The sequence below is a fragment of the Pipistrellus hanaki genome (assembly GCF_964339955.1).
Source record: "Pipistrellus hanaki genome assembly, chromosome: 16".
Taxonomy (NCBI): Eukaryota; Metazoa; Chordata; class Mammalia; order Chiroptera; family Vespertilionidae; genus Pipistrellus; species Pipistrellus hanaki.
In genome coordinates, this window is record NC_140518.1 from 19,859,924 (window position 1) to 19,886,536 (window position 26,613).

A 26,613-nucleotide genomic window follows, 5' to 3' on the forward strand; every position below is an offset into this window, starting at 1 on the left:
TTATCTTAAGGTTTTATTTTCTGACTTGTATACCAGGCCACATCTAAATTTCATAAGGTGTTTTGTTTTGCATGTAACTTTGATTCTAGGATGCCTTCAATTGTAAGACCCATCCATCATTGCTTTAAAATAACTTCATTGGGGTCCGAATAAAATATGATCTTTAGTTAATGAAAATAAATAAATAAATAAATAATAAAATAACTTCATTGGGGATGGGGGAAGGACAGTACATTTAATGCTTGACTGATCTCATGCAGTGCAATTTCAGAAATAATAAAATGAAGAAATGTATTTTTTATATAGAGGGGAAATGAATAAAAATTAAAATTAGGTCATCCTTAAATCTGTTGTACGTACACCTAGAATTTTTTCATCAAAGATACCCTTTTTTTCCTTTTTTTGGTTTTTGTTTTGTTTATAAATATGTTTCTATTGATTTCAGAGAGGAAGGGGGAGAGCGAGAGCGAGAGCGAGAGAGAGAGAGAGAGAGAGAGAGAGAGAGAAACACCAGTGATGAGAGAGAAACACCAGTGATGAGAGAGAATCATGGATTGACTGCCTCCTGCTCATCCCCTACTGGAGATCGAGCCCACAATCCCAGGCATGTACCCTTGACGGAATCGAACCGGTGATCTCCTGGTTTCATAGGTCAACACTCAACCCTTGAGTCATGTCAGCCAGGCTCTTTTTTCCTTTTTTGAAAAATTGAGACTATACTGTTTTGGCAGTTTACCCTTTCCATTAAACCTAGTCCCCACCTTTACTTACTTTTGCAGCTATATTGTAAGTGTGTGTGTGTGTGTGTGTGTGTGTGTATACACCTAACTTATTTGATTCCTCTATTTGCAGGTTTTTTACTATAAACAGTGAAGAACATTTCTTGTAGCTAAATCTTTGTTCAGATTTGTTATTTTTTCCCCCTTCAGATGATGCAGTAGAATTTCTGGGATAAAGATAATATGTATTGTTGTGATATAACTTCATAATTAAGAAAAGCAAGTTTCTTTTTTTTTTTTTTTTTTGGCATGTTATCACTAAAATATAACTTTTTTGTCTTTATTAGTGAACACTTGTCCTGCTCTTTCACCTTTTTCTTGCATGGAGATAGCAATGTTTGTACCAGTGTGGAAATTAACCAACATCAACCTGTGTACCTTCTTAGTGAAGAGCATATCACCCTTGCTCAGCAGTCTAATAGCCCATTTCAAGGTAGATTATTTTGATTTGATGGCTTACATATTTGATTTTTATTGTTGTTTCAAGAAAATTCTTATTGAAGTTGGTAATTTGACATTTTGGGATTAATGAGATTTGGCCTAATGATGATTCCGATGTAGTTTACTTTTTTTCTTACCTATTAAAGCATTAAGCCAATAAAATAAATTTTTTAATATCAATATTATTTTTAAAATTTTTGTACTTGATTGGCAGGATATTTTAAAGTTTTTTTTAAATAGAAAGAAGCAGATATATGGGTTTATGTTTTCTTAGCCATCTTGCATGTCAGTTCATGTAAGTCATTTTAGACATTTAACATGGATTTTGGTATAATTATTTAGAAGAATACTTTATAAGATTGCTGAATTGTTTTTAAGGATGTCAGTATGTTGTTCTTTTAATTCTAAGCCTAGTATTTGCTTTTTAAAAAATGTACATGGCATTACATAATAAGTACTTAGATTTATATATATACATACTATTTTTTCTCGAATTACTTTTCCTTAGTAGAAATCAGGATAAATTGAATTCAGATTTTCCCAGTTCATTGTGAAAAGTTGTACATCTGAAATTTTTGGGTAGACAAAAGTTTTAAGTTTTTATAATAAGCTCAGTGTTATACTTCTCTTCATAATAATGAAGTAGAATACATTGGTTTTTCTCAGGAATGACATTATGGCTTTTCTCTAACTTTTAAAGAATTGCATAATTACTAACAATATTGTTTAGTGTGATCATATTTGATATAATAGTTTTTAGTTACTTACTGTATTTCATTTTGGATTTCTAGTTATCTTAAGCCCATTTGGACTAAATGGCACTCTCACAGGACAGGCATTCAAGATGTCTGATTCAGCTACAAAAAAGTTAATTGGTGAATGGAAACAATTCTATCCTATCTCATCTTGCTTGAAGGAGATGTCTGAAGATAAACAGGAAGATATGGATTGGGAAGATGATTCTTTAGCTGCAGTAGAAGTTCTTGTTGGTACGGATCCTGAGCATTAATCCTAAGGGGAAAATATGTGACTGTATGTGTTAGTTAAACAAATGCAATACCTTAGTGGCTTTCAACACCAAACATTTTATTTTTTTCTTACTCCTGCTCATGTTTCGTAAAGGCTCCAGCTTTGTCATGGTTTGGCTCCTTGTATCTTATTCTGCAATCTAGGTTCAAGGAGTACCCAGTATTTAGGACATGCTGTTCTTACACGAACAAAAGAATAATAAGGACCGAGTCTAGCTATGTACTAGTAAGTGTATTGAAAGCTTCTACTAGGATACATCTGCTCACAGTCCAGTACACAAAATTAGTCATTTGCCCAAGCCAAAGTCTTTTGGTCAGGGAAATACATTCTACCTAAAGGTTAGCATGCTAAAGGTGGAAAGAAAATAATTGTGAATGAATAATATTTGGAGGCTGAAAGTTGACAACCTGTGTTACTCAATATTTTAAAATTTGGTAAAACTGTCACCTCTGATAATTTAAAAGGCGGAATATAATATGTACCTAAAAAACTTGGATCTTCCATCTGTTCTAGCCAGGTCATCTCTATTTTGATTGGCTGTATTCTATATGTCCTCTCATCAGGGACCTATGTTAACAAGGTAAACTGTATTTGGAAAAGTTAATCTCAAGGTAGAGGATAGAAATAAAAGAGGCTGCACTGATCCTACAAGCACATTTTAATGAAAGCTCCTGTTGGGATGTGACATATATCACTCGCATTTACATTCCAGAGCAAATTACAAAACCGAGCCTAACAATGAGATAAAGATGTATACTCCACCTTACACTTAGGAGGTGTGGGGAATGTATAATTGAGAAGGTAATTGGGATTAGAATCTGCAGTATTGTGTGTAATGGAATCATATGGTAATGTTATATATAAAAATGGCCTTATTTATAAAATTTATTTGAGAGAGAGATTGATTTGTTGTTCTACTTTATGCATTCATTGGTTGCTTCTTGTATGTGTCCTGACTAGGAATCGAACCCACAACTTTGTGAAGATGATGCTCTAACCAACTAAGCTACCTGGCCAGACCATTGTTTTTTTATTGTTTTTTCTTTTAAATAAAAAACTATCAACATCCAACTTCAATAAGTACATTACTATCAGAGTAGTTGTGCCCAAAACAGAAGCAAAACAAAACATATATTAGGCTTTTTAAATAGAGACATAAAAATAAGAAAACCAAAAATGTTCCATAATTCTAGTGATCAGATTACCTTTGTTAAACTTATTATTTTTGCTGCTGCTGTTGTTAATCCTCACCCGAGGATATTTTTCCGTTGGTTTTTAGGGAGGGAAAGAGAGAGAGAAACATCGATGTGAGAGAAACACATAGATTGGTAGCCTCCCATACAGGCCCCAATCAGGGTCTGGGCCAGGGAGGAGCTTGCAACCAAGGTACCTTTGTTAAACTTTTAAAATAAATTTTAATCCACCTTGTAGTTGGTCAAATTTGAAAAGAAGGATTTAAAGTAAGAAAGTAATACACCAATGTAATATACAGATGATGTATTATAGAATTATATACCTGAAATCTGAATTATTTTGTTAACCAGTGTCACCCCAATAAATTCAATAAAAGTGCTATATGTAAATGGAAAAAAAAAAGAGAAAGTAATACACATTCATAGTTAGAAAATTCAAAAATGAAAAGAAAGCCCTGGTTGCTGTACTAAAGCACTGGCCTGTGTACTAAAGGGCCATGGGTTCAATTCCTGGTCAAGGGCATGTATCTGGGTTTTGGGTCTGTTCCTGGACCCTGTTTGGGCGTGTGCTGGAGGCAGTTGCTCTAACATTGATATTTCTCTCTCTCCCCTCTTCTGTTTTCCCTTCCTTCCCTCCCTCTCTTTGACTTTGAAAAGCAATGGAAAAATGTCCTCAGGTGAGGATTAACAACAACAACATAATTAAAATGAAAAGAGAAAGGTGCTTTCTTCTCAGTCTTTGAAGATTACCACTATTAATAGCTTCTTGTGGTTTCTTCCAGAAATACCTTATGCCAAAAAGCATATATTTATAAACATATGTTAAATATATTATTACTTAAATGTGCTTATGTTATACCTACTGTTCCATTACATTGTTTTTGAGTGAAACTAATTTCATTACAGTCACAAAAATAATGGACTTTCCTGTCTTTTTTCCTTTCAGCGGGTGTCCGAATGATCTACCCAGCATGTTTTGTTCTAGTTCCTCAGTCAGACATTCCTGCTCCAAGCTCAGTGGGATCCTCTCACTGTTCAACTTCTTGCATGGGTGTCCACCAAGTGCCTGCTTCCACAAGAGATCCTGCAATGTCTTCGGTTACTCTTACACCACCTACATCTCCTGAGGAAGTCCAGACAGGTATTGTCCTAATTTGTTTTGTTAACTCTAGTGATTTTCTTATTTTGAAGACAGTAAACATTTGATTAAATTATTATTTTAAAACTAGAGGCCCGGTACACGAAATTCGTGCACTGGTGGGGATGGTGTATGTGTCCTTCAGCCCAGCGTGCACCCTCTCCAACTTGGGACCCCTCAAGGGATGTCCTACTGCCCATTCAGGCCTTCCCTTTCTAGCCTGGTCACCCCTAATTGCCCTCTCCTGCAGGCCTGGTCACCCCCAGCTATCCTCCCCTTCGGGCCTGATACCCCTAACTACCCTCCCTTGTAGGCCTGGTCACCCCTAACTGACATTCCCCTGCTGGACTGGTCAACCTCAACTGCCTTCCCCTGCAGGCCTGATCCACCCCCAACAACCCTCTTCTTTAGGCCTGGTCCCCCTAATGCCGTCCCCTGCAGGCCTGGTCTCCCCCAACAACCCTCCTCTTCAAGCCTGGTCCCCCCCAAATGCCCTCCCCTGCAGGTGTGGTCCCTCCCAACTGCCCTCCCCTGATGGCCTGGTCACCCCCAACTGCCCTCCCCTCCTGGTCTGATCACCCCCAATTGCCCCTTGCTGCACGCCTGGTCCCTCCCCCAACTGCTCTCCTCTGCTGGCCATAAGGCAGCCATTTTTGACCACATGGGGATAGCCATCTTGTGTTTTGGAGTGATGGTTAATTTGCATATTACCCTTTTATTTGATAGGATATAGGTTATATATATATATATATATATACTATATATAATATATAATATATATAACTTCAATAGGTTTTAAATTATCATATATATTATTATATATATGATAATTTAAAACTTATTGAAGAGTTTGCATCCAAATTTCCAAACTGTTAATATTTGCTTCAGCACTTCTCTGTATGTATACATTAATTATCATTGGTTTTTTGAACTATTTGAGAGCAAGCTGCAGGCATGATGCTCCCTCTCTCCTTACTTACTCAGTATATTTTCCCAAATATATATCTACAATTTAATCCTCCAAGTCAGGAAATCATTATATAGCACTACCATCCAATTCACAACTCCTGTCCAGATTTTTTGCTTTTTGTATGTTAAGTGAAGGAACATACTTTTTTGCCTCAAAATGTAAGGAAGCTAGTCAAGTAGCCTGGAGCAATTTATTAACACTAATTAATTTTATAAACCCTAAACAGTATTACTGTAAACCTACCTTTATCCTCCCACATCTTACTCTTTTTTGTTTGTTTTCAGTTGATCCTCAGTCTGCCCAGAAGTGGGTCAAATTTTCCTCAGTATCTGATGGCTTCAACTCGGATAGTACTAGCCATCATGGTGGGAAAATACCCAGAAAATTAGCCAATCATGTGGTGGATAGAGTTTGGCAAGAATGCAATATGAACAGAGCTCAGAACAAGTACGTATTTTCATTTTCAAGTTTAAAAATTACATATTAGTAGTTACTTGTAGATAATATAAAGTCATCTGTGTGACTTCCTTAATTTAAAAAATTGATATTTAAAAAAATATTTTTTATTGATTTCAGAGAGGAAGTGAGAGGGAGAGAGAAATAGAAACATCAATGATGAGAGAGAGAATCATTGACCGGCTGCCTCCTGCATGCCCCACACTAGGGATCCAACCTGAAACCCAGGCATGTGCCCTGACTGGGAATTGAACTGGTGACCTCTCTTGCCTTGTGGGTGGGTTGTCACTCAATTGCTGAGCCACACTGGCTGGGAAAAGTTTTGATTTTAAAAAGATTTCAATTTTAATGCTTAATTCAGAGTTATAGAGAAATTGATGAATTCTAAATGATTCTATAATTTCAAATCTTAGGAGGAAATATTCAGCTTCATCAGCTGGTCTGTGTGAAGAAGACACAGCTGATAAAGTAACATCCTGGGATTTTGTTGAAGCCACACAAAGAACAAATTGCTGCTGTTCGAGGTAGATTTTTTTGTTTGTTTGTTTTAGTCGATAGATATCTATATGTGTGTGAGTGTGTGTGTGTGTGTGTGTGGTATTTTGTATGCTGTTGAATATGTATGTCCCACTTTGTTTGAGGAAGCTTACATAAATACAGTGTGTTAGGATATTTTTTAAAAGAAAACATTTGAGGAAAAATGTTCAGTATTTTGGAGCCATTTATGAAAGTACATATAAATGTATGTCTTAAGTTCTTAATACAGTTACCTGGACTGGGTTCTGAAAGCTTGGTTTCATAGACAATAAAGGAGAATTTTTATACTTTATTATAGTATATATAACATCTATAAGGTAAAAGGCATACACATCTCTTGAGAAGTGTTCATAGGTGGCATTGTGCCTGAGAAATATCTCCCAAGGGTTCTCTTAAAAATGATGATACATACTAGGTACAAATATCCACACCCTGTTTTATAGTACTTACAGTATAGGGTTTGTGCATTTCTTATAATATCCCTTTGGGCAAACTGTAGGAGAAATGCTGAAATAAGATTCACAAAGTATGTTTCAGCATGGGACCAAAACTGTACCATAAAAATACAAACTTAGGAATAGACTGTATTGGTTGGAAGATTGGTAGAAGAATGTATGACTTGAAATTCTTTAAGCAGTTGTGTTTATTTTACATATTGGGGCCTTTGATGAAATTAGGTTATTAGAGGCATTAACATTATATTACCTAGCCCTGGCCATTGTGGCTCAGTTGGTTGAGTGTTGCCTCTTGCACCGACAGGTGACTGGTTCGGTTTCTGGTTGGGGTGCCCACGGAAGGCAACCAATCGTTATTTCCTTCTCTCCCCTGCCTTTCCTCTCTCTCTCAAATCTATTTTTAGTAAAAGATTATTTTGCCTGAAGTTTATTTTATTCTACAATTAAAGGTAGATCATATGCTTTTGCAAGCAAGTAATCAAATAATGGTATTAACACCCCTAATCAGGACTTGTGAGCAAATAGTTAGTTGGCCACCCTTTTTGTCATGGATATGAGCCAAAGGAATTGGAGTGCCTTGCCTGCAGGTTAGGGCCAAGATTTTTCTTGATATTAGTTCTGTTTGATTGAATACATTGAACAGACAAGTATTCTGGTATGTTTTTCCATAGATTAAATGTTCTTACATTGATTCTTGGGATTAGAAACTGTATAATTTTTTAAAGTCTGGCAACTTTTTTGAAACTTGCCTCTGTTGTTGATAGAGAGATTGGAATAAAAATATGAATCCATTAGCTTCTTTTCAACCATTTAAGAGAGTTAAAAACCACACCCATCTAAGGGGAAACAAACCTAGTCTTGAAATGCAAGGTTCCATGACATTATTTGTCTGAGATCAGGAGTCAGCAAACAGTGATCGATTAGCTAAATTTGGCTCACTGCCTGTTTTGGTATGGCCTGTGAGCTGAAAATTACTTTTACATTTTTAAATAGTTGAATAACATTTAAAGGAGAATATTTTGTAACATGTGAAAATTATGCAAAATTTACATTTTAGTGTTCATAAATAAGGATTTATTAGAACAGAACCACATCCGTTCATTTACATATTAACTGACTGCTTTCACAGAGTTGAGTAATTGCAATACAGACTGTATGCCCCCCCCATCCCCCGAGCCTAAAATATTTACCATCTGGTCCTTTTTAGAATAAGTTGGCCAACTGCTGATCTAAGACTAATATAATGCTTAAATGAAATTAGTCTTTTCTTTTCTTGTATTTATAGGCATTTTTATTAAGCAGCTCTTTCTTAGTTTCTCACCTAGACTGTGCTTTATCCTTTTTTTTTTAAAGATGAGGGTTTTAAGTATATTTGTCTAAAATGGTCTTGGAGGAAGACATTCAAAATGCATGTTCATAAACATAAGTTTGAGTTTAAATTCTTGGTCTCTAAGCTGAACCTTTTATATTTAAAAACTTTTGCTATTGTATTTTCAGAAAATTTTCCAAGGCATATAAAAATTGGATATAATGAAATTTGTATAATTTTTATAGGTGACTTGTTTTGGTAAATTGATCCCTCTAGTATATATAGTGTTTCTGATCATTTACCTTTTTCCGCTATTGAATTTTGTACTATAGGTTTTCCCTTTACTCCCTTCAAATATGGTTTTCTTATGTAGTTTTTAAATAAGAGTTAGAAAGACTTGAGCCACCCTATGTATGTATTCTCTTCTGCCCTGGAATATAGGCAGTAGGGCACACATTGATAACTGACTATTCTATTGTAATCAAACTATTGGCTTTCAAATCTTTCCTATGTCTCTCTTAGCTATATTGAAGATAATTACATTTCCTGGCTCCCTTGCCTTTTACATGTATTTTTTTCCAGCTTTATTGAGATATAATTGATAACATTGTATACATTTAAGGTATACAACATGATAATTTGATTAGGCTCATTTGCTTTCTGAATTTGGCTAATGGGAGGCACTAACAGAAGATTCGTTGATCAAAGTGGGGAAAAACTAAGATATTTCCCCAGCCATTTTTGAGCCAACTCCATTAGCAGCTTTGTGTCCCTCTAACAACAGTCCCTTCTTTACAAGGTCCCAGTTACCACTGAGCTGGCCATGCTGTGGTTCTAGTATCATATTAAACTTCTGTGATATAATGAGGCTACTTTATCTTCAGTCCTAGAAGTCACAGAAGCTCCTGGTTGTTACTACTATATAGGTTGCCTCACTTCTCTCTCTCTCTCTCTTCCCCTCTCTCCTTTTCTTCCTCTCTCTCCCTCCCTCCCTCCCTCCCTCCCTCCCTCCCTCCCTCCCTCCCTCCCTCCCTCCCTCCCTCCCTCCCTCCCTCTCTCTCTCTCTCTCTCTCTCTCTCTCTCTCTCTCTCTTTGTAACTAATTCTCTATAGTAAATTTCCTCTGTATGAAAGATAGGACTGGACCCTGACTAATATATTGGCTTCTCTTAGAAATGTATTTGAAAAAATTGCATAGTTATATAGCAACTTGCATAAGTATATGCAATTTTAAGGAATTTAAATTATACAAATAAAGCTAAAGTTCCCCTGATTCCCCTCTCTCTTTCCAAATTTTACTGCCTTTTTCTAGAAGTGACTATTTGCCAATTCGGCATTATTCTTCCATACTTTTCTGTAATTGTGTGTATATGTGTTTTTTCACCCAACACAAATATAATACTGTGTATTGGCATCTTTTTTTCTTTTCTTTCTTTCACTTAAGATGTCTTGGCTTTTTCCATTTTAGTTACTTGTAGATCTGCCTTATTAATTTAAAAAGCTTTTTGGTATTCTACGGAATCGAAGTACCATAGTGTATTTAATCATTTGGGTTTGATGGATACACAGGTTGTTTACAAAGGCTTTTGATTGTTTTTACTTTAAAAATATATATACTTTGGTGACCATCAGTTATTTATTAGGCTTTCTTTGAACACTTATTCTGTGATAGGAGATGTCCAAGGCTCAGGATATACTAGTAAACAAGGCTTTCACTATTATGAAACCTACACCATAAGGAATGGGGCAGATAATTTGTTTTAAAGGAATTCTTAATCTTTTAAAATTTTAAGAATGAGTGCTAGGAAGGAAATAAAAGTAGGTAGGTGATGTAATAGTTGTGGGCAAGGGTGTTAAACACTTCTTGTGACTTCCAAAATTTTACCAATTTTATTGCATATAAGAGTGCTGTTTTTTCTTATGCTTTCACTGTTCTGAGAGCTGTTCTTTATTTTTTTGCCACTGCAGTAAGTGAAAAGCATAAAATTGTTTTAATTGGTATTTTTCACTTATTAGTGGGATTTAGTAATGCACATTAATTGATAGTAGGCTTTAGTCCAGTGGAATGTTCATAAGAAAATTAGCACTTAGAAGGCTATATTAATAGAAAGCAAGACAATAAATTTCAAGTGTTAACAGTAAATAAAATGCAAGGACTTAATCAACAGGAAAAAAGAATGCAAAGGGTTTAGTATATAGTCTGAATTAATAGTTTCTTACCCTTATAGAAGGGCAAGTGAATGAATGACTACTTTTTAAAAAAATATGTATTTTTATTGATTTCATAGAGGAAGGGAAAGTGAAAGAAAGATAGAGACATCAATGATGAGAGAGAATAATTGATTGGCCACCTCCTACATGCCCCACCCTGGCAATTGAGCCTGTAAACTGGGCATGTGCCTTGGCCGGGAATTGAACCCTGATTTCCTGGATCATAGGTTGACACTCAACCACTGAGCCATGCCAGCCGAGATTTAAAGCAAATCTTAAATGTCGTCATTTCATTCCTACTTCAGTATGCAACTCTGAAAATGTTAACATTTTCTCATATAAGTATAGTTCCATTATTACATCTAATAAAAGGAGGAACTCTTATTCTCTTGCCATGATGTGCTACTCTCTACAAATTTGTTTCAGAAATGACTTCTTGGTTTATTTGACTAGGGTCCAAATGAGGAGTATGTATTTGGTTGTATATATCTTCTAGGTCTCTCTTCTCATTTTCTACCTCCTTTTTATGGGATTGACTTGGTTGGAGAAACTATGTCAGTTGTCCTATATGTAGTCTATCCCACATTCTGAGTTTTTCAACTTACCATGTGTTTTAACTTGTTCTTTTAGTGTCATTTAACTTTATTTATTCCTTGTATTTCTGTAAATGGAAGATAGCTCTAGAGCTGTGCTGTTCAATGCTAGTAGCTATATTAGTAACCACTTGTGGCTATTTAAATTTAAAGTAATTAGATTTAAAAATTAAAAATTCAGTCCCTCAATTGCACTAGCCACATTTCAAGTTCTCAATAGCCACATACAAAGCATTTCCATCATCACAGAAAGTTCTGTTGGACCATGCTTGATCTAGAGCACATATGTCAAACACAAGGCCCGCGGGCCAAATCCAGCCCGCCAGGCCTTGCAATGTGGCCCGCACCGCGCTGTCATCACTGCACTCCGCTGTCAGTTTATGACATTGTCAGTTTATGACTGTTTAGTAAACCATTCGGCCTACGATTTAGGCTGGATTTTAGATTTTGGCCCCTTCTCTGATTGAGTTCGACACCCCTAATCTAGAGGCTTGATTAGAGATTTAGGTTTGTTATTTTGGTGAGAATACTTAATAGATGGTGCTGTGTTATTTTGTCTTGTGTCACATCAGAAGAGACACATGTCTGGTTGTCCCACTTTTAATGTTAAGATTGAGAACGTGGTCCTGGCTTGTGTGGCTCAGAGGTTAGAGCCTCAGTCATACACTAAAGGGTCATGGGTTTGATTCCTGGTCAAGGGCACATACTTGGATTTCAGGTTAGATCCCAGCCCTGGTTGGGGTGCTTGCCGGAGGCAGCTGGTCTATGTGAGAGAGATACATAGATGGTTCTCTCTTTCTCTCCCTGAGAAGGTGGTGGTCAGCCTGACCCCTCATTGTAAAATTTCTAATCATGTTTACTATGAATAAAGACAGTTTTTCTTCCTTTGAAATCTCTAATCTTTTTCTTGACTTATTGTATTGGCTGAAACTTTCAATAATATTGTTGAGGAGAAATGTTAAGAATTAATATTCTTGTCCTGGCTCAGTTAGTTGGAGCATTTTCCTGTGCACCAAAAGGTTGGGGGTTCAATTACAGGTCAGGGCACATACCCCATTGCAGGTTCGAACCCCATTCAGAGTAAGTATGGGAGGCAACCAATTGATGTTTCTCTCTGTTCCTTTCTTTCTCCCCCTCCTTCCTCTTTGTCTCAAATCAATAAACATATGATGGGTGAGGATTAAAAAAAATTAATATTCTTGTTTTGTTCCCAGTCTTAGGGAGAAATAAAAGAATGAAATTAGATGTAGCTTTTCTCATAGATGTCCTTGATCAGATTAAGTTATATTCCTTGCTTGCTCAATCTTTTTTTTTTTTTTTTTAAGACGAATATGTGTTGAATTTTGTCCTATGTTTTTCTATGTGTATTGAAATAATTATATGATTTTCTCTTTTATTCTGCTAATGTGATAATATTGACTTTTATCTTTTGAAGTTATTATACTTTACACTTGGGACCCAGTGCACGAATTAGTGTATCTTGAAAGGGACTGTAGGCTGTGAGGCTGAGGGGTGGGTCTCGGCCCATCCTCCACACCCCTATCTGGCCCCTCCCACCAGGGCCCCGGATCCTCTGTTTGCCAGCAGCCCAGCTGCCACCACCACTCACTGCCTCTATGTGCTGACAGCACCGGCCCTCTCACATCCGCAGACAGCACACAGTGGCACCAGCAGTGGGTGGGAGCGGTGGCTGCATCTCCAATCGCCCCTCAGGAGCAGGGGGAGGTGGAGAAGCCCGCAAGGGTGATCAGGACTGACAGCCACCGCTCGTACCCACTGATGGCGCCAAGTGGTCGGGACTGGTGTCAGGCATGGGTAGTGGGTGCGAGTGGCAGCTCTGGCACCAGCTGCAGTTGCAAGCAGGGCCGGCGCAGGCAGTGGGTGCGAACAGCAGCTCCAGGGCCCACAACAGGTCGGAGCAAAAAATTTTCCGTAATACTGAATACTTTAGAATCTATATTTCTCCATATTTTTTTAGTTTTTTATTTAAGAGGCTTGCCCTGATGACAGTGACCAGCGCCTCCCTCCTTGGTCTGGCACCCCTGCTCACCTACTCCACTATTTGGCCGCAGCCAATGCCCACCATGTTCTACACTTGCCCTCTGGTGGTCAGCGCATGTCATAGCAACCAATTGTTCCACCATTTGGTCTATTTGCATATTAGTCTTTTATTATTTAGGAACTAGAAGCCCAGTGCACGAAGATTCGTGCCAGAATGGGCCTTCCTAGCTCTGGCTGCCGGCATCGCCTTTGCTCTGGCCAGAGCCGCCTTTCTGCTTTCCTACGCTGCTCAGAGGCCCAGAGTGACCAGGGGCCCGTGTATGCAAATTAACCCACCATGGTTGTTTGGTTAATTTGCATACTCCTGATTGGCTGGTGGGCATCACAAAGGTATGGTCAATTAACATGTTACTCTTTTATTAGGTATATAGGCTTATAGGACAGATCCCATTTGGTCATGATATGTTATCCTTTTCTATATTCACTGAAGGTCTTGGCCCGAATTAGTGCACCAGTGGGATCCCTCTGCCTGGCCTGCAGGATCAGGCTGAAACTGGTTCTCTGACATCCCTCAAGGGGTCCTAGATTGCGAGAGATGGCAGGCCAGACGGAAGGACCCCACCAGTGCGTGATTGGGGCCAGGGAGGGAATGGGAGGTTGGCCAGCTGGGGAGGGATCGTGGGAGGGCGCCAGGATGTGTCTGGCCCATCTCACTCAGTCCTGATTGGTTGGACCCCAGCAGCAAGCTAACTTACTGGTCAGAGCATCTGCCTCCTATGGTCAGTGCACATCATAGCGAGTAGTTGAGTGGCCTTAGCATATCATTAGCATATTTCGTTTTGATTGGTTGAGTGGACAACCGGACGACCAGACACTTAGCATAGTAGGCTTTTATTATATAGGATGATTGCCAATATTTTGTTAATGATTCATAACTGTCTTCTTGAAAGATACTATTTTGTGATTTCTTACTTTTATAATGTCTTTGATTTTGGTATGAGGGTAGTGGTGTATTTCTCCTGTGATCTTTTAACATAACTATGCTTTTCCTTGGTAACTTTTCAGGTTTTTCCCTCCTCTCATTCACAAAAAGGTGCATGGGAGGGCTTTATAGAAAAGGGTGTCTGAGCACATTCCCTTAATAAAGAGGGTTCTTAAAAAGAAAAAAAGTGCCTATCACTGCTTTTTAATAACTTTCTGATTATCTCTGATACAACAAAATGATTAATATAATAAACTTTAAAAGCAAACTAAAACGACCTAATAAATACTGAATGCTTTAAAATCTATGTTCCTCCACATTTTCTTAGTTTTTTTATTAAAAAAAATATTTTTTGTTAATCCTCTAGGATATTTTACTTATTCATATTCTTTTAGAAAGAGTGGAAGGGAGGAAGGTGCAGGGGAGAGAGAGAGGCAGGCAGGCAGACAAACACACAGGCATCAATGAGAGAGACACATAGATTGGTTGCTTCCCACATGCGCCCTGGCTTGAGCTGGGGCTCAAACCTGGTACGTGCCCTTGATTAGAATCGGACCTGAGACCCTTAGGTCCATGCTCTAATCACAGCCATACAAGTCAGGGCTAAAAATATTTTTATATACATCAATATCAGTTGACCTTGAAATCTCAAAGTGCACAGTATTTTTATTACACTGAGAGAAATATTAAACTGTGAACAAAATTATTAGATTTTTAGATATATAGTTTTAAGTCCTTCAGTTTAGAAATGTTTCACGGTATGAAGAAAAATTTCTTCTAGGAATTTTCTCATTTTCCAGTCAGCTGATTTCTTTCTGAAGTGGTAAGCTTTCGGAGAAGGAAAGTTGGTATAATGTGGGGCCCATAAGTCAGTCAATTTTAACACTATCCAGACTGTTGTAATTTCAATTCAGTAGAATATGTTTTCTAGCCAGTTGCTGTAGAATTGTAGAGGATGACTGAGCTCAGCTAAGCCATTAATTTATAAGTACTAACTGTGAAATATCAGGTACATTCATAAATAAATAAATTTCAGAACGTTTTTTATTTTTATATCTTAAAATAAGTAGAATCTTTGTTTATTCAGATAGTAAGATATTTAGATTACATAAGGCAAACCATCTTTGACTATCTGGTCACATAGCTATTAAATGAGCACGAGAGAATTGGCTTTTATTACTCTGCATGCTCTTTGTTTTAGGTCACTGGACAAAGTATTTTTCCCATGTAAATTTCATATTTTACTTTGGGATTATATGTGAAAAACTAATATCTGAAGTGTTCAGTGTTAACTTGTATATTTGATATAATGTAATACTATAAATATTAAATCTTTCTTTTCAGGCACAAAAATCTTAAACTAAGAAATTCTGGACAGCAAGGACAGGCATTATCTTTAAGTCAACAACAACAAGTACTTGCCAAGCACAAGACCAATGAAAAGCAAGAAAAGAGTGAAAAACCACAGAAACGCCCCCTGACTCCTTTTCACCATCGTGTCTCTGTTAGTGATGATGTTGTCATGGACACAGAGTCAGCCAGCCAAAGACTTGTGATATCTGCTCCAGACAGTCAAGTGAGATTCTCAAACATCCGAACTAATGATGTAGCAAAGACTTCTCAGATGCATGGCCCTGAAATGGCAAATTCACCTCAACCACCCCCACTTAGTCCCCACCCATGTGATGTGGCTGATGAAGGAGTGACTAAAACACCTTCAACTCCTCAAAGTCAACATTTTTATCAAATGCCAACACCGGATCCCTTGGTTCCTTCTAAACTAATGGAAGATAGGATAGACAGTTTATCCCAGCCTTTCCCAGCTCAATTCCAGGAAGCTGTAGAACCTACAATGTATGTTGGTGCAGCAGTAAATTTAGAAGAAGATGAAGCTAATATAGTCTGGAAGTGTTACAAGTTCCCAAAGGAAAAAGATGTAGAGTTTTTACCACCTCAACTTCCAAGTGATAAATTCAAGGATGATCCAGTTGGACCTTTTGGACAGGAAAGTGTAACATCAGTTACAGAGTATGTATTTTTTTTTAATAGTCACTATTATAATCTATGGGTGGAAAAATTATGTAAGTTCTTAATATTAGGACTCCAGAATTGGTTTCAGGGTAGGATTTTCAATAATAAATTCTTTGAGTATTTTTTTTTACTATGTTCTGTCCAAAGGGAACCTCTTTATTATAAAATCTTTTAATCACAAAAAAGTGGAGAAAATATTAACATTTTTTTATCAATCAACTTAAAGATTTAAGTTGTTAGATCAACCAGCTTAAGAATTTTTCATATAATTAGAATTCTTACGTACTGTCTTTCTTCCTCCATTCTTCCTTCCATTTCCTGAATTTGGTAGTTTTATTTCTATATGTTTTTATACATGTAGCTCTATTTAATTCATTTTAATTGCTCTATAGTATTTATTTGTTTTGAATTTGCTATCTACTCTCTTCAAGATGGATATGTTGGTTATTTTCAGAATTACAAAGGATGTAGCAGAGAACTTTATGTATACATTTCCTTGTACGCTTGTATAAAATTTCACTAGGAATACATTTTAAAGTGAAATTGCTGGGCCTTGAAATATTTCCATATTTAAGAATTGTTGCCCGATTGCTTTTTCAAATTATACAGTTTACACTCTCTTCAACCAGCAGAATATGAGAATGGCTATTTTTTCATTTCCCTCAGTATTTGGTATTATGAAACTTATAATTTGGCTAATCTGTATTCAGAATGACATCTTATTATTTTAATATGTGTTTTCCAGATTTCTAGTGAAGTTAAGCATTATTTAAAATGTTTACTTGATATTTAGGTTTCCCCTTCTGTGAATTACCTGTACCTCATATTTCTTAGTCCATTCCACTGATGTATTCTTCGCATATTCTGGCTATTAGTCTTATAATATTAGTTTGATGTGCTACAGCTGTCTTCTTCCATTCTATGATTAGCCTTCTTTGTCCACTTTGTATCTGACATATTTTGGGCAGAAGTAGACTTTTAGTTGTTCTAATTACACTCGTCTGTCCCATAAGTCTTTTGGATTTTAATTTTTTTTAAATTTTATTTATTTATTATTTTAAAAAATATATATTTTATTGATTTTCCACAGAGAGGAAGGAAGAGAGATAGAGAGCTAGAAATGTCAATGAGAGAGAAACATCTACCAGCTGCCTCCTGCACACCCCCTACTGGGGATGTGCCCACAACCAATGTACATGCCCTCGACCGGAATCGAACCTGAGACCTTTCAGTCCGCAGACCGACGCTCTATCCACTGAGCCAAACCGGTTTCGGCAAGTCTTTTGGATTTTTATCTGTAGATTTTTTGAAATTGCTCAAGAATATGTGTAGGTATAGTGATCTTTTGTTTAGTTCTTATACTGGGCATTTGAGGAGGGTTGGTTCAATTTGAAGTCTTCTTTTTTTAGTCTTGCCACTGGAAAGGTCTCTTTTTCTTGGATATTCTCTCAATTTTCCTCCCCTCCCCACTTTCTGTGGAACCTTTATAATCCAGATATTGAATAATTTCTGTATTTTCTCTCTCATTTTCTAGCTTTTTCCCCCTCTGTATTTTGAGGGGATTTCTCCTAGCTCTTTCTTGAAGTTGTAATATTTATTTTTCATGTGTTCCTCCCTCCCCACTCCACCCCTGTAAACTTTTTTGTTAATAGCATCCTTTTCTTGTTTAATGTCCTGTAATTTTCCCCCTGTTAGAATTACCTGCCTTATTTTGGTCGTCTTCTTTATTATTGCTGCCATATTTCTTATGTTTATTGTTTTTTCACATTTTTTTTTAATTGATTTTTTACAGAGAGGAAGGGAAAGAGATAGCTAGAAACATCAATGAGAGAGAAACATCGACCAGCTGCCTCTTGCACACCCCCTACCGGGGATGTGCCTGCAACCAATGTACATGCCCTTGACCGGAATCGAACCTGGGACCTTTCAGTCTGCAGACTGACACTCTACCACTGAGCCAAACTGGCTTCGGCTGTTTCTTCACATTTTAGAATGAGGGCATAGAGATGCTGATCAGAAATTTTGTGTATATATGCAGAGTCTTGTTAATTGGCAGGCCTTGCTTATTCTTTTTTTTTTTTTTTTTTTTTTTTTTTTAAATATATTTTATTGATTTTTCACAGAGAGGAAGGGAGAGAGACAGAGAGCCAGAAACGTCAATGAGAGAGAAACATCGACCAGCTGCCTCTTGCACACCCCCTACTGGGGATGTGCCCGCAACCAAGGTACATGCCCTTGCCCGGAATCGAACCTGGGACCTTTCAGTCCGCAGACCGACGCTCTACCACTGAGCCAAACCGGCTTCGGCTAGGCCTTGCTTATTCATTCAATGAGTATTTTAGTGAATACTATGTATCAGTTTCAGGTACTTTGCTTTATGATAATGGATTAAGGGATGTGAGGCCTTGTACCTAAAATTCCAGAATGAAGAGGATGCCAGATCTTAGATTTTCACCACGTAGTTTATTCACTTTTCTTCTTTTTTTAAGAATTTCAGAGAGGAAGGGAGAGGGAGATAAAAACATCAATGATGACAGAGAATCATTGATCAGCTGCCTCCTGCATGCCTCATACTGGGGATTGAGCCTACAACCCATGTGCCTGATCCGGAATTGAGCTGCAACATCATGGTTCATAGATTAATGCTCAGCCACTGAGCCATGCCAGCTGAGCTCATTTTTCTCATAAAATGAACCTTTCTTATTCCATTTTCAGCTCTTAGTTTTCATTTCTGTCTAGAGATATAAATCCAGATTTTCTCTGGTTATCTGAACAGTTTGTCTCTCCTGTTTATATAGTTTGCTGATATCCTCTTATACATTCTAGGGCGTAAACTTTCTCTGCTGTGTTATATTAATTTTTGAGCTTCACTGAAACTAAGTAAAATGTTTGGTCCACTTATAGTCTCTCTCATTTATCCCTACTGCTAGAAAAAAATATCTTGATTATTATTTTAGTAGTGTGCTTTCTCTGTCACTTTTTTTTTTTCTTTTTTGTTTGTGTTTTTCATCTAGCACTTTGAATCTTAAATTTTTTCTAGTATAATTTTTTTAAAATATATTTTGTTGATTTTGTAAAGAGAGGAAGAGAGAGGGATAGAGAGTTAGAAACATCGATGAGAGTCATCGATCAGTTGCCTCTTGCACACCCCCTACTGGGGATATGCCCGCAACCATGGTACATGCCCTTGACCGGAATCGAACTCAGGACCTTTCAGTCCCCAAGCCGACGCTCTATCCATTGAGTCAAACCGGTTTCGGCTCTAGTATAATTTTTTAAAAGTTAAAATTAATCTGTATTTGAAATTGAGGGGCTTCAGGATACCCTTATGATCATGGAAGACAGCTAGCTTATTTTATTTATTTGTTTGTTTGTTTTTAAGATCAATCTTTCTTTTTCCCCCCATTTTTTAAAATTAAGATATTATATGTGTACATATCTTATCATTGCCTTCTCCCCCCCCCCCCCCCCAGCTTATTTAATTTTAGTAGTTAGTCAACAGGTCTCATGAAACCAAATGATGGCTTGGAAACAAGCCTGAAAAGTTCTTAAATTATCTGTGCTGGATGAATATAAAAGTCTAAGCTAGCCTCAACTCTTGTCTAAAACTGTTTGTCTTCTTATTTCTGTACTTCTTTACATTTATTTTGTACACAGCAGAGTGATCATTGTAAGTTAAGTATTACATTACTCATTTGTTTAAAACCTTTCAGTAGTTTCCCTTTATATGTGGAATAAAACCCAAACTCTTTTTCCTCGTTTGTAAGATTCTACACTGTGTCCTGCTTAGCTAGTTCTTCATTTTTACTACTCTCCTATTTGCTTTCTGATTTAGGCGCACGAGCTTTCTTGCCACTCCTTTCAAAAGCCAAGCTCATTTCTTATGGCCTTCAGAATTGCATTATAGACTTGGGGGGTCGGGGGCAGCTTTCTTATTAAGTCCTACTCAAAAGTCACCTTTTCAGGAGGTATTTCCCTGACATTCTATCTAAACTATGACCTCTGCTTGCTCCCCAGATCATTGCCTATCCTGTATACTGTTTTCATTATCTCCCTATATGTAGCATTATCTGAAATTACATTACGCATTTTCTGATGGTCTTTTCCCTATTAGAATGTAAGCTCTGTGAGGGCAAGGGTTGTGTCTGCTTTAGTGTGTGTTTCTCCAGCCTAATAAATGCACACACTCTAGAGCAGTCTTAGGTACCTAGTAGACAATCAACAAAAGTTGGATGAGTGAAATGACAGTATGGCCATCGATTACTTTAAGATTTTAAAATTTCTTTTTCTTCTAGGTTATATTACTTAGTATATGTTAAAATGTAGTGGCATGAATATTTTCAGCTTTAAAAACTTTAAAGAGTGAGGGCACATTATAGTTATAAATTCTAGGAATTCTATCCATACTGTATTAGCCAAATAAGTGTATTGGCTGCTTGTATGCATGGGCATCTATAAGTGAAATGAAGGTCTCTGAGAAGTTAATACAGCTTAACCTTAGAATCTGTTTTGAAATTACTTGGCATTTTTCTCACTGAATAAGAATGAGAAGCGTAATGTAGAACAGTAGCTCGCAGAATAGAATGGTATAAATTAAGAGAAAAACATGGCTTCTACTTGTTCGTAGTTACCATTTTTTTTCTGCCTCATAAAAAGAAAGAAAAGATTGAATAAAAGGTTTTTTTAAATTCTATGTCTCATGTGAGTATTGCTTTGGTTATACTACTAAAATATGTATTATGCCACGATTCACTTTTAGATAGAATCCTTGTTTTTGTATTGTAGCAGATTAGAATATGGTAAATATCACAAGAAATCAACTATCAGAAGCTTAGCTGCTATATGAACTTAGAAACATTTATTGAATATAATATTCTATACTTGGTCAGTTAGAATTTTTTTGTTTTGTTTTTTTTCAACATTTTCTACTTTCTGATTTTTAGATAGAGAGGGAATGGGAGAGGGAGAGAGAGAAACATCGATTTGTTATTCTACTTATTTATGCATTCATTGATTGACTCATGTATGTTCCCTGACCAGATTGAACCCGCAACCTAGGTGTATCAGCATGTGCAACTCTAACCAACTGAGCTACTCGGCCAAGGCAGAAGTTTTTTATTTTATGTTTTAATTATCTGAATGAATCTGCCGTTTTCCTAAAGTTATTCTATGGAAGTAGTTCTCAGTTGGGATAATTTCTTATCCCCACCCACTCATACCCCAGGTGACATTTGGCAATGTCTGGGAACATTTTTGGTTGTCACATTGGGGGTGTATCACTGGCATCTGGTAGTAGGGGCCAATGCTGTTGCTAAGTAATCTGCAGTGTATGAGAGTCCCCCACAACAAAGAATTATCTAGCCTAAATGTTAATAGTATTGAGGTGCAGCCCTAACTGGTTTGGCTCAGTGGATAGAGCGTCGGCCTGCTGACTGAAAGGTCCCAGGTTCGATTCCTGTCAAGGGCATGTACCTTGGTTGTCGGCACATCCCCAGTAGGAGGTGTGCAGGAGGCAGCTGATCGATGTTTCTCTCTCATCGTTGTTTCTAACTTTCTATTCCTCTTCCTTCCTCTCTGTAAAAATATCAATAAAATATATATTTTAAAAAATAGTATTGAGGTGCTTCAATGTCATGAATAACTTATTAGAGAACTATGAACTCTAGAATAAGTTATTAAATAAGGTAGACCAAAAATGTTTATTGATTAGTTTCACTACAGAGATTCCCCATTTTGATCTGTCTTCCCCTTCCCACAAACCACAGTAAAATACTGATATGGTCTTCAGTGCTTGTATTATGTTAAAACAAAAGCTTTTCTCCATAGTTAAAAGTATCTTTTTGGGCCCTGGCTGGTGTGGTTCAGTTGGTTGACAATTGTCCCATGCACCAGAAGGTCGCTCGGTTCGACTCCTGGTCAGGGCACATGCCAGGTTGTGGGCTCCATCCCTAGTAGGGGGTGTGCAGGAGGCAGCCAATCGATGTTTCTCTCTCCCTTTATCTCTAAAATCAATAAAAAATATTTAAAAATAAATAAAATTTAAAAGTGTCATGTTGGAATAACTATTTCAGGTGGCTGTTCGAGATAGGATTTTATGAGAATCAGCATCTCCTTATAGATATAGCAAAGCCAGATGATAAAATTGGATATTTGTCATTAAAAATCTATGAATTATGATGCTTTCTTGATGGCATTTAAATAATCTTAAATTCTTTATAGAAGCATTCCATTGATGTAATATCTCTTTTCTAGTCATAGAGTTATCTATTCAGAAGCCCAGTTTATTTTATAAATAAACTTTGAATATTCATATTATTATAAATTTCTATTATCCTTCTATATTTTGAGTTTTGAAAGTGTATTTAAATGTATAGCAGTTAATTTTAATGAAGTTAGAGAGTTGTTGCAACTCTTACACTCTTTCTTTTTAGAAAGATTATCTTCCCTTTTAAAGTTATATTCCTCAAAGATATATATTTGAAAAACTGAAGTTTCTCTAATATGCAAGATGCTATAAAGCACAGTTGGGGTATAAAATAAATTTAGTCCTGGCTGTAAATGAAATTGTAGTATAATGGACAGTAATATTAAGTTATTTGATAGAGGTATATATAAAATAACAGTAGTAGCCGAAACCTTTTTGGCTCAGTGGATAGGGCGTCAGTCTGTGGACTGAAGGGTGTCAGGTTCGATTCCGGTAAAGGGCATGTACCTTGGTTGTGGGCACATCCCCAGTGGGGGGTATGCAGGAGGCAGCTGGTCGATGTTTCTCTCCCACTGATGTTTCTAACTGTCTATCCCTCTTCCTCTCTGTAGAAAATCAATAAAATACAGTAGTAATACAGAGCTAGAGTGGGAATAATTTAATTCCACTTATGGAAATTCAGAAGTATTATGCAGTTTTGTCTGGATAGCCTATAGGATACTGCTTAGTAGTTTGGTATATCATGAAAAATGAGACTTAGAGTTTCTCTACTAGTTAATGATAGCATCTATTCCAGAATAGTGGCTTAAGACCTTATAAGTTTTAAAGATAACATAATTTCTGCACACACACACACACAAAAAAAAATAGTTGTTTTTTTAGTATCTCTTCAAGGGTTTAGTACTAGTTTTAGTTGAATTGCTGCTGACTGTAAGTAGTCTACTAATCTGATTCAGAGGGAAACCTTTCTAAACCCTGAACAAAGAAAGAACTGTACTTGGGCTTAGTTTTTACCATGTCTTGTTTGGTAGTAAGGCTGCATCAGGATATCTTAACCATAATGTTCATCAATAGAACTAGCTCCTATGTTGTATTAGTGATACACTAGATTTATATTGTATGTGTATAATTATAGAATGCATTATTTGATTGCTAAAAGATAGTTTCTAATTATTTTGTTTCATAGAAGTCAATGATGAAATAAACTTGTTTTGATTTACTGTAGTCTAAATCTTTTCTTTTAATTAAGTCTTCCTAATTTAATATCTTAATGCATTAAAGCTATGTTTTTAACAGGTAGCTTGATTCAGATAAAGAATTGATTCTGAATATTGGAGATGGTACTGGAAAAGGTACCACTAAAAAAAAAAAAAGGACTTTTGAGATTTATTATAAATTAATTTGTGCCTGAACATTTTCTTCTGTGGCTTATTTCCTTCTATAATTATTAATTCTAAAATATTGTCATATCTTGTCCAGAAGAATTTTTATTGAATAAGACATAAAAACATGTGCTGCTATAAGCCATGCTAAATTCTCTACATTTTAGGATAGTGTGTTACTGTTGTCTTAGTAGAAGGAAGGAGATAAAATTAATGAACAATATAAAATTAATTTCATTTGTTCATGGCTGTACTTAATCCTCTTCCAGATTGGCTGTATTTAGCTATATGTTTGATTGAAATTATACCTGTAGTTTTATATTTGGCTATATGTGAAAATTTCTTTTAGAAAAGGAGAGGTGTTCACAGAAATATATGTATACTATATAATTGGATACTGACTAAATGATAACTTGATTTTTTAATCGGGCATCTCTTAAAAATCACAATTTTTATATCTATTATTAAATATAGAAGGCTATGTAATGTAAATAATTTATATTTTAAACCTATTGTGATTTGATACTCTTGATATTACTGGTTACATTTAAATTCTTTGCATATCCCACTGTCTATGAGAACCAATTCAATAAAATAAGAAAAAGATGTCTTTAGGTATTGCATTTGGTTTACTCATTTTTATTTTTAGTAGAGCCCTGTGCAGTAGGATTGGTCCTTTTAATATCACTGCACACTAGTTTAACAACTACCTATGTAAACAGTGTGGCAGGTTTTAATGCTTCTGCCAGAGGGCACTTATTATGAAATATTATTTTACCTTTGGACAGAATAGTAGTGTCTTTCAGGGTGGTGGTGGTGGTGATGGTGGAGGGGTGGTTTTATACTTTTTCCCTATGAATAGTTATTTGAGTATGCCTACTTAAAATCTTTCCAGTCCTAACTCTGTGACCTTAGCAAACCATTTTTTCTTTCTTTTTTTCTTTTTCTTTTTTTTAGCAAACCATTTCCATAATTTCTACATCAAAGTCAGGGAGCATACACTGTATTTCCTATCATATGAGGTCTTTTAAGTATTAAATAAGAAAATACATGTCTATTAGAAATACTGTCTTGAAAAGTTTTATGTTAGTATCTGATAGATAATTCAGCATACAATATTTTAGGATCTAATACAGTGAAGTACAAAGTGACTCTTAAGAAATAAACATTCATTTATAGAATAGAACTATTCTAATGATTAATTGTAAAGCTTATCTGCCATGACAGTTGCCATGGAAGAAAATTTTTAAGAGTCTAATGCTCTACAGACTGAGCTAGCCGGGCACTTCCTAAATTTTTAATGACTTGGAATTTGTGGGAGGAAATCAGGGGCATATTGGAAATAACAATGATATTTTTTAAATGATCTATCAAATATCATGTTATGAGTTATTCTATTGATGGCTCTATTTTAACCTTAGTTTATAGTATATAGAGTGTTTATAGTGCTGGACATTGATGAATAAGTTAGTAAAATGTGATAACTCATGTCGAAGAATTTGTAAGCTAGAAAATACCTTCATGGCTCTCAAATCTTACCTCTCAACAATTTTTTTTTATCTTTTAAAAAAATATATTTTATTGATTTTTTATAGAGAGTTAGAAACATCGATGAGAGAGAAACATCGATCAGCTGCCTCCTGCACACCCCCTACTGGGGATGTGCCCGCAACCAAGGTACATGCCCTTGACCAGAATCGAACCTGGAACCTTTCAGTCTGCAGGCTGATGCTCTGTCCACTGAGCCAAACCGGTTTCGGCCATTTTTTTTTTTTTTTATCTTAATGCTCAGGACAGATAGGCAGTGGCAGCAATATCACTTTCTAACGAATAAAGATGGCTTTACTTCAAAATTTAGAATTATTAATGCAAACACAACTTCTGCTGTGGCTTCTAGAATTCATATGTTTATTTAGCAAATACTTATTGAGCACCTATTACATGCCAGGCATTTGCGATAATTAAGTGGACAAAGAAAGCTCCCCGGGATTTAGAAGCTTATATTCTTGAGGGAGTGACAGTCAACTATAAACCTAAGTAAATTATAGTATGTTAAAAGTAAGTGCCATGGAGGGAAAAAGGAGCAGGCTAAGGGGGATGAGTGTTGAGGCAGTTGGACATATTGCAGGTTTAAATAAGGTCTCCTCGAAAAAGTGGTATTTCAACAAAGGCTTGAAGGAAGGTGTAGTTGGCCAGGTGGATATTTGGAGGAAGAACGTTCCAAACAAAGAGAATAGCCAGGAGTGTGTCTTATTTAAGGAACATCAAGGAAGCCAATGGAAACAGAATGAGTGAGAGAGGGAGTAGAATAGAAGATGAAGTTAGAAAAAAAGGACAAAGATCATGTAGGATTTTATAGGGATTTTGGTTTTTACTCGGAGGAAAACAGTCATTGCAGGATTTTGAGCATGTTTTGACTTTAGAAGCCTGGCTGCCACCGTTCTGGCAGCATGGGAATCTCAGCTGTGCAAGCCATAGAGAACATGAATTTGGGAGTCTAAAAGGGTCTGAACAAGCCAAAAATGAATCATTCTGTATTCACACTCACCAAGCACCCTGGTGTTCAGCCTTTCAGTGTTCTGTGGTGCAGGTCAGCTTGTTGTACCTTCCCTCTCTTAGCCTTAGAGTTTAGTTTTCTCAATTCTGTTCTTTTCCACTAGTTCTCATCTTTCCAACTTCACTGTCGTTCTGTCATCCTTCGTCATTTTATTGGTGGTTTTAGGAGAGTGCAGAAAAGTATGCTTATCTGTCTCCACGCGGAACCAGAAGACTGAAGCTATAAAAACTAATTTTCCCAACGTGATTAGGAAAACACCTCTGAAGTACTTGCTCTGGAACTTCTTCACCTGCTGTTGTAAAACATCCTGACAGAATTAACAATCTAACAATGTTATTTTCATGA

At 36.5% G+C, this 26,613-nt stretch overlaps 1 protein-coding gene and 1 long non-coding RNA gene across 3 annotated transcripts in view; both read left to right on the forward strand.

Annotated features, from left to right (window-relative positions):
• The window catches only part of MED13 (mediator complex subunit 13), a 91,887-nt gene that overhangs the window by 28,596 nt on the left and 36,678 nt on the right, over positions 1-26,613 (forward strand). For both annotated transcript variants that reach the window (XM_084861637.1, XM_084861638.1), the window contains exons 4-9: positions 1,067-1,212; positions 2,012-2,209; positions 4,389-4,583; positions 5,835-5,997; positions 6,420-6,530; positions 15,438-16,121. In XM_084861637.1, coding sequence (XP_084717763.1) covers positions 1,067-1,212; positions 2,012-2,209; positions 4,389-4,583; positions 5,835-5,997; positions 6,420-6,530; positions 15,438-16,121 — 1,497 coding nt within the window. The remainder of the gene's footprint in view (positions 1-1,066; positions 1,213-2,011; positions 2,210-4,388; positions 4,584-5,834; positions 5,998-6,419; positions 6,531-15,437; positions 16,122-26,613) is intronic.
• Positions 16,131-23,548, forward strand: LOC311610468. The gene is made up of 2 exons (XR_014792961.1): positions 16,131-18,180; positions 18,436-23,548. It is a non-coding gene; the product is annotated as an uncharacterized lncRNA (long non-coding RNA).